The 8,381-nt window shown below is 43.7% G+C and overlaps 2 protein-coding genes across 2 annotated transcripts in view; both read left to right on the top strand.

The window, feature by feature from the left end:
* cercam (cerebral endothelial cell adhesion molecule) overlaps nt 1–4,903 on the top strand; it is a 119,757-nt gene extending 114,854 nt beyond the window's left edge. The window contains exon 13 of the mRNA XM_043720436.1: nt 3,044–4,903. The gene's annotated coding sequence lies outside the window, so the exon portion shown is untranslated. The remainder of the gene's footprint in view (nt 1–3,043) is intronic.
* A 3,184-nt stretch (nt 4,904–8,087) lies between these two features.
* Nucleotides 8,088–8,381, top strand: part of cfap157 (cilia and flagella associated protein 157) — a 37,896-nt gene continuing 37,602 nt past the window's right edge. Inside the window, exon 1 of the mRNA XM_043720435.1 lies at nt 8,088–8,339. Within this exon, the coding sequence (XP_043576370.1) occupies nt 8,212–8,339 (128 nt within the window). The 5' untranslated portion in view covers nt 8,088–8,211. The remainder of the gene's footprint in view (nt 8,340–8,381) is intronic.

Here is an 8,381-nt window from a genome sequence, read left to right as displayed (position 1 = left end):
CTTTTAACCGTTTCAAGACATCCAGCACTTCTTCCTCTGTAATCTGGTCATTTTGCAAGCTGTCACCATCTATTTCCCTACAGTCTGTATCTTCCATATTCTTTTCCACAGTAAATACTGTTGCAAAATATTCATTTGGTATCTTCCCCATTTTCTGTGGCTCCACACAAAGGCCGCCTTGCTGATCTTTGAGGGGCCCTATTCTCTCCCTAGTTACCCTTTTGTCCTTAATATATTTGTAAAAACCCTTTGGATTCTCCTTAATTCTATTTGCCAAAGCTATTTCATGTCCCTGTTTTGCCCTCCTGATTTCCCTCTTAAGTATACTCCTACTTCCTTTATACTCTTCTAAGGATTTACTCGATTTATCCTGTCTATACCTGACATATGCTTCCTCCTTTTTCTTAACCAAACCCTCAATTTCTTTAGTCAACCAGGATTCCCGATACCTACCAGCCTTCCCTTTCACCCCGACAGGAATATACTTTCTGTGAATTCTTGTTATCTCATTTCTGAAGGCTTCCCATTTTCCAGCCGTCCCTTTACCTGCGAACATCTGCCTCCAAACAGCTTTTGAAAGTTCTTGCCTAATGCCATCAAAATTGGCCTTTCTCCAATTTAGAACTTCAACTTTTAGATCTGGTGTATCCTTTGCCATCACTACTTTAAAACGAATAGAATCATGGTCGCTGGCCCCAAAGTGCTCCCCCACTGACACCTCAGTCACCTGCCCTGCCTTATTTCCCAAGAGTAGGTCAAGTTTTGCACCTTCTCTAGTAGCTACATCCACATACTGAATCAGAAAATTGTCTTGTACACACTTAAGAAATTGCTCTCCATCTAAACCTTTAACACTATGGCAGTCCCAGTCAATGTTTGGAAAGTTAAAATCCCCTACCGTAACTACCCTATTATTCTTACAGATAGCTGAGATCTCCTTACAAGTTTGTTTCTCAATTTCCCTCTGACTATTGGGGGGTCAATAATACAATTCCAATAAGGTGATCATCCCTTTCTTATTTCTCAGTTCCACTCAAATAACTTCCCTGGGTGTACTTCCGGGAATATCCTTCCTCAGCACAGCTGTAATTCTATCCCTTATCAAAAATGCCACTCCCCTCCTCTCTTGCCTTCCATTCTATCCTTCCTGTAGCATTTGTATCCTGGAACATTCAGCTGCCGGTCCTGCCCATCCCTGAGCCATGTTTCTGTAATTGCTATGATATCCCAGTCCCATGTTCCTAACCATGCCCTGAGTTCAGCTGCCTTCCCTGTTAGGCCCCTTGCATTTAAATAAATGCAGTTTAATTTATTAGTCCTACATTGTCCCTGCCTGCCCTAACTGTTTGACTCACTTCTGTTCTCAGCTGTACCCGTCTCAGATTGATCTCTTTCCTCACTTCTCCCTGGGTCCCACTCCCCCACCTTACTATTTTAAATCCTCCCAAGCAGTTTTAGCAAATCTTCCTGTCAGTATATTAGTTCCCTTCCAATTTAGGTGCAATCCATCCTTCTTGTACAGGTCACTTCTACCCCAAAAGAGATTCCAATGATTCAAAAATGTAAATCCTTCTCCCATACACCAGCTCCTCAGCCATGCATTCATTTGCTCTATCCTCCTATTCCTACCCTCACTAGCTCCAGATATTACTACCCTTGAGGACCTCCTTTTTAAATTTCTGCCTAACTCTCTGTAATCGCCCTTCAGAATCTCAACCTTTTCCCTTCCTATGTCATTGGTCCCAATGTGGACAATGACCTCCTGCTGGCCCCTCTCCCCCATGAGAACATTCTGCACCCTTTCTGAGACATCCTTGATCCTGGCATCATTCTACTTTTTCTCTGCTGGCCACAGAAACGTCTGTCTGTACCTCGGGCTACAGAATCCCCTCACACAATTGATCTCTTGGAAGCTGACATACCCCTCGTTGCATTAGAGCCAGTCTCAATACCAGAAACCTGGCTGTTCGTACTATGTTCCCCTGAGAATCCATCACCCCCTACGTTTTCCAAAACAGCACACCTGTTTGAAATATCCACAGAAGACTCCTGCACAAGCTGCCTACCTCTCTTACTCTTCCTGGAGTTAACCCATCTATGTGACTGTATCTGAGACTTTCCCCCCTTCCTATAACTGCCATCCATCACATACTGTTTCTGTTGCAAATTCCTCATCGCTTCTATCTGTCTCTCCAACCCTGATTCTGTGCTGTGAACTTCGCCCAACAGTTCCTCCAAGATTAGTTGTGAATTTCACTGTTTGTTAATTTTCCCAGACGCACTCTGATGTCCAGTGATACACGAATTCAAACAGCAAAGGCAGTAACTGTGCAGGTTCTCCCTCTCTCTCTCCTGCACTGTCCTCACCATGTGCTTCCTTTGTCTGCTCTTCTCCCTTTTAAAACTGCTGTTGTTTTGACTTTTTTTCCCAAAGTTCCAAAACAGTGCAACTACATATAAAACAGTAATTGCTGCTCCTGGAATTCGAGGAAATCACCTCCAGCACCTAAAATACCTCAAAAAAAGGAGCAGCTCTTACAGCCAGAAATTTTTCCATCCTCCATCTGGCTGCACTTCCCTGCTTCATGCTTTCCTTCTTTTCTGAACGCTTTAAAATTAGCTTCTAATACTTTCCCTATGATAGATGTTAAGCAAATTGGCTGCACATTCCTGCTTCCTGCCTTCCTTCCTTTCTGAATAATATAGAGTTATGTTCACTATCTTCCAACCAAATGGGATTGTCTCTGAATCAAGGGAGTTTTGGAAAATCAAAACTAATGGATCAATTATCTCATAGCCCCTTCCTTTAAGACCCTATGTAGAAGTCCATCAGGACCAATGATCCCCTGAGCTGCACATGCTCCAAGGTTTCTCGTTTGAAGATCAGAGTTAGCCTGACAATCATGGCATTGATTTCCAGTTCCAGAAATTGCTGCCATGGTACACACCAGAAAGAAAATTAGAAAGAACATTGATCAGGACCTCAACACTTGTCAGCCAGTAGCTCCAATAATTTACTTTTAATTTCATTTTACTTTTTCAGTTTTCAGAAAGTTGACTTTCTGCAGAAGAAGATGATTTGGATGGACAGACCTGTCGAAGCTTGAATGAAGATTTTTCAGCTGCAATGTTGCATACTTTAATTGAAGCTCATCCATCAGACAAAGGCCGTACAGCTGAAGAGATGAACCTGGACGACAAGCAAAGTTGTTCAAGACCCTTGCAGACATACGTGTGTGAAACATGGAATTGTTACCCAGCACTGAAGAAAGGTGCAGCCGAATCTTGAACCCAACTCACCAACGAAAGGAAGAAAGATGTGTGTCTAGCAAGCCAAATTTTCAGGGCCATCTCCCCCACTGACCCATCTGCTAACCCACCAATGTCATAGTTTAGGATGAAGGACAACTCTTGAGTGAGCCTTTCTTCAGGATCTCCAGCTGGTCTTTCTTTCGACCCCAAGGTTCAGCTGCCCTGAAGGATATTTCCATCAGGCAGCATTGCTGAGGTGGCCATTCACCGCTGAGGTGGATGAGGTGAGACTGGATGCTGAGAGAAAGGGGGAAACTAAAATTTGAGCACTTCACCATAGATTGAATGACCTTGTTTTTTGCACTGTGTAATGCTGTGGAACTGAAAACTCATGAGCAACACAAGGGGAAACGATGTTGAAACGTATTGGAGACCATTCCTTTTGAATAAATGTGTCCACAAGTTCCATGATCCTCAGCAGCTTGATGTGTGTAGCTATCTCCTGTAAGGCCCTACTCATTCCAGGGCCCAGGTCTGACAGCCAGTCTTTGTTGTGTTGGCTGATCTCAGCTGAGTTGGTTACAGTGCAAAACTGAGCTCGGACAGAGGCCCTCAGGTAAAGGGAAGAGAAAAAATTAAGGCAGAGCTCCTGACATTGAGCTTTCCCTGTAAGCAGGTATTCAGAATTCACTGAGTGTGATCAGGGCCAGTTCATCCATCTCAGAGAATCTTTTTAAAAGTTCAATTTTGGGATGTGAGCATCACTATCTGGGTGACCTTGATTGCCCATCCATAATTTCTTTCCCTGAAGGCCACCGGTGACCACCATGACAATCCATCAGTTCTGTGATTTCTTTTGTTTAATCATTCATGGGATGTGGGTATCACTATGATTTATTGCCATTTTTTAAAACACACATGGTGGGGGAAGTGGAGCATGGGAGGGCTACACCCACAGTGCTGTTAGGAGGCAGCTATAGGATTCTGACCCCAAATTATGGTTATTATTAATGACTAGAACTTATTCCAGATGTAGCTATGAATTTAAATTCTCCTAAAGGCCATTGGTGAGCAGACCATTACATGTGGCATCTGAATTACAAGTCCAGTCACATGTTACCACTATGTTACCTCTTGTCTTGTTAGAGAGCAGGTATGATTTTCCCACAGCTGTGCAGATTAGGTTCGTATGAACTAATAACCCACTGCACATACACTTGGCTATTTTGCCTTCTGCATTCAATAATCCATGGCCAAGGTATCAGAGGGTTCATGCCCACTATACCCCAGATTTCCTGTCGGTGGAGGGAATAAAATTCGATGATAAGGAGGAACTAATTCCAAACACACACTAACTTTAGATTGTTGCCATTTATCTCTGTTGGTTGATTGGTCTGGAACTGGGCAGTGAACAGCGCAAGAATAATGTTACAATACTATGGTAAAATAATGAACTCATGCCTGGCTTACATTAACAGAAAGAAGAAGAAACATTTTACTGGCCGCTTTCCAACAGAGCTTTTCAAACTCCCATTTTTCACTTTCCACAGCCATTTTGCATTCTAAAGCCAACCACATGTGGGTGGCATGGTGGCTCAGCGGTTAGCACTGCTGCCTCACAGTGTGAGGGAACTGGGTTCGATTCCAGCCTTGGGTGACTGTTTGTGCGGAGTTTGCATGTTCTCCTTGTATCTGCATGGGTTTCATCCCACAGTTCAAAGATGTGCAGGTGAGGTGGGTTGGGCATGGGAAATTGTGCAGGTGAGGTGGATTGAGTAGGGGGCAGGGTTTGGGTGGGATGCTATTCAGAGGGTCATGCAAACTCTTTCTGTACTGTAGGGATTCTGTGATTTGTTTAAATTCAACATTCTTATCTCTCCCCTGTTAAATTTTGGGGAGTAAAGGGTTGAATTCAAAGCCAACAGAAACATTTAGGAAGGGGCATCTGTGCAAGGTGTGTAATAAGAAAAATGGGTTGTATTTGAAATGTTAGCCCAAAGTAACATTGAATTTAGACATGTTAGGGACTGATGGCAAGAAGCTCACTTTCGTCAGAAGTTGGGAAACACATGGAATGGTGACCAGAATCATTGAAGGAATTGCTGGGGGATGGGGAGGTGCACAGGAAGCCCGTAGTGCTTTTCTGGCTGCATGAACTAGAAAGGTCTCACAGTGGCTTCCCTTATCAAGATCTAACACACGTGTTGTGCTCTCAGTCTCAACTCTGCCTTTTTGAACCTGGATTATCAAGTAAATGTTTCTCCTCCTAGTGTGGAGTCCTTACCACCAGGAGCACACATTGGAACGTGGTCTCAGTGAATCATTGAGATCTGTTAATAAATAGACAATCGTCAGCTGCTAACTCTGTTCACAGTGCTTAACGGGAGGTTCAGAGGTGCTACCGTTATGGAGATGTTGGTGCACTCAGTTTTGTATTAGAGCTACAGTTCTGTGTGTACTGAATTTCACCATGAACCTGTGAAAATGTCTGACATGCATGTGGAGCATTTCTTTGAAACTGGGTTTAAGGAGTAATATCTTCTTCGCCGTACCTTTTCACTGTTCAGCTGGTCTGAGTTTTATAAAAGTCTCATAAATCCAATAGGTCTGTGTGTCTTTTTTCAACCCCTCCATTTTCACTCCTTCCTTGTATCCTCAAGAAAGTTTCATTTTATTCTTACTGATCATGAAGTCAAGTTCCTGAGGAATTCCAAAGATGGTTAAGTATATTTCCATTATTGTATTGGACTAAAACAACATTTTGCATTTATATAGCACCATTAATCACTGGTGCATTACCAGTTAGAAATTTAACATTGAACTAAAGCAGATGTTTAACTGGGTGTTCAAAAGCTCAGGAGAAAGGAAACTATTTATGGAATACCATTCATAATGTCAAGATGTCTGAGAGCAATCTATCAAAAACCTGCTGGAATACATCTTAACAGTGTGTCAATAGTTAAAGAAAGATTTACAAATCACAGCTGTGTGGAGGATAAATTGTGCATCAACTAAATAGCCTCTGTACTTATAAAAATTCTAGATAGTTTTAATCAACTGTTCAGAGATATTATTACACACCTCTTGAGCATATGTGCATGTGATTTCTAACATTTCAAACTAAGATTCAGTAAATCCAAAAACCAGGTTAAGCAAAGCAGGTATGGTTTTATCAACATGCAGACTCACTAATTCTTCTGAAAGTGCAGTCGGTCTGGTGAAACTCTTTTATTGAAATGACAGGATATAACTCTTTTATTGAAATGACAGAAGCTGTAAAAATGACCATTGTGTACTGGGGTTGCAGAGATTTATTAAGTATAAGTTGACATCAAGAGTCTGGATTTTAAAATACGTGCTGGATTCAGTGAAGAAATTAGACAAATTGGGGTTTGGGCTTCACTTAGTGGGCCAGCATTTATTGCCCATCCTAATTGCCCTTGAGAAGATGGTGGTGAGCTGCCTTCTTCAACCGTTGCAGTTCATTTGGTGTAGGATTACATCATGGTATTTTAATGAGGGAGTTCAAGAAGGAAAGGCAATATATTTCCAAGTCAGGATGGTAGGAGAAAGTGAAGACTGCAGATGCTGGAGATCAGAGTCGAGAGTGTGGTGCTGGAAAAGCACAGCAGATCAGGCAGCATCCGAGGAGCAGGAGAGTCGACATTTTGGGCATAAGTCCATCATCAGGCTTTCCAGCACCACACTCTCAACCCCAAGTCAGGATGGTGAGTGGCTTGGAGGGACACTTGCAGCTGGTGGTGATCCCACATATCTGCTTATTTGGTCCTCGATTTCCAAGATAAAGGCCTTGATATCTCTTTTTTTTCCACAAAAGATGACTGTTGAAATATGGCCCCAGGAGCACTGAAATATTTAGAAGCTGAGATCACTTGATATACAAAGACTATCTGACATCAAACTTGGGCACCAAAGCCAGTTGGAAACTCCAACTTGCATGAATTACCTCTAGATAACTGGCACTGAATGTCTTTGGAAGAATACAGGTACTCCCCCATTTAAAGGAATAGTGATTTCTCAGAAGGACATACTGACAGCTATGTAACAGTAACACATTCAAATCCAGACCAGGAGTTGGCCATTCAACACCTCAAGCCCTTCTGCCATTCAGTAAGATCATGGCTGGTCTGTTTATTTAAATTATTTTGGGGCAGCATGGTGGCTCAGCTGCTACCTCACAGCACCAGGGACCTGGGTTTGATTCCAGCCTTGGGTAACCGTGTGTGGAGTTTATACATTCTCCCCACATCTGGGTGGGTTTGCTCCAAGTGTTCTGATTTCCTCCCACAGTCTAAACATAGGTGGGTTAGCCATGGGAAATGCAGGGTTATTGGAGGAGGGATGGGGCAAGGTCTGGATGGGATGCTCTTCTGAGGGTTGGTGTGGATTCAATGGGCTGAGTGGCCTGCTTCCACACTGTATGAATTCTATGTTTCTAATCTCAAATCCACATTCTGACCTAACCCTAAAGTTGGTCATGGATAATTCCAGTGTTTTGTTTTTGCCCTTAATGCTGAAATGGACAATAATCCAAATGCATTGAGGTGTGTAAGACTAGCAAGGGTCAGTCAAACATAAAGTTCCTAACTCTTTATGGGGAAAAAGTTCCAAATTGGCCAGGGAAGGTAACCTTTTAACACCTTGCTTAACAAGATGACTTTTTTTAAAAGCCCTGATGTTGAACTTCTGGGAGTGGAATACAATTCCAGTTAAATGTATCCTTTTGAAATGAGTGGCACGTGGTCTGGGACCTTCACGGTCACGTGTCCACTGGGCGATGGACGGGGTCTCGCGAGAGTTCTGTGGCCCCGCCCCTTAGCTGGGAGGCGAGCCCCGTGCGCAAGCGCCCCCGGCATTATCCGGTTGCTATGGGCCGGCGTCTCCTGGCAACTGGCGAGAGTGGGGCAGAGCGGCACCGGCGGCAGTGGGGCAGAAGGCATGGCGCCCAAGAAGAAAGAGAAGAGCGGCCTCCGGAACCCGGCGGACGACCAGCCGGAGGCGCTCACCGCCACCGAGAGGGAGCTGTACATGATCCAGATCAGGGACCTGGAGAGCACGGTGACCAAGTGAGTGGGAGTGGGTGGGGGTGAGTGGTGTGGGGGTAGGGG

The sequence above is a fragment of the Chiloscyllium plagiosum genome, chromosome 30 (genome assembly GCF_004010195.1).
Source record: "Chiloscyllium plagiosum isolate BGI_BamShark_2017 chromosome 30, ASM401019v2, whole genome shotgun sequence".
NCBI classification, from domain to species: domain Eukaryota; kingdom Metazoa; phylum Chordata; class Chondrichthyes; order Orectolobiformes; family Hemiscylliidae; genus Chiloscyllium; species Chiloscyllium plagiosum.
Note: the sequence above shows the minus strand (reverse complement) of the source record. Positions and strands in the feature narration are given on the sequence as shown.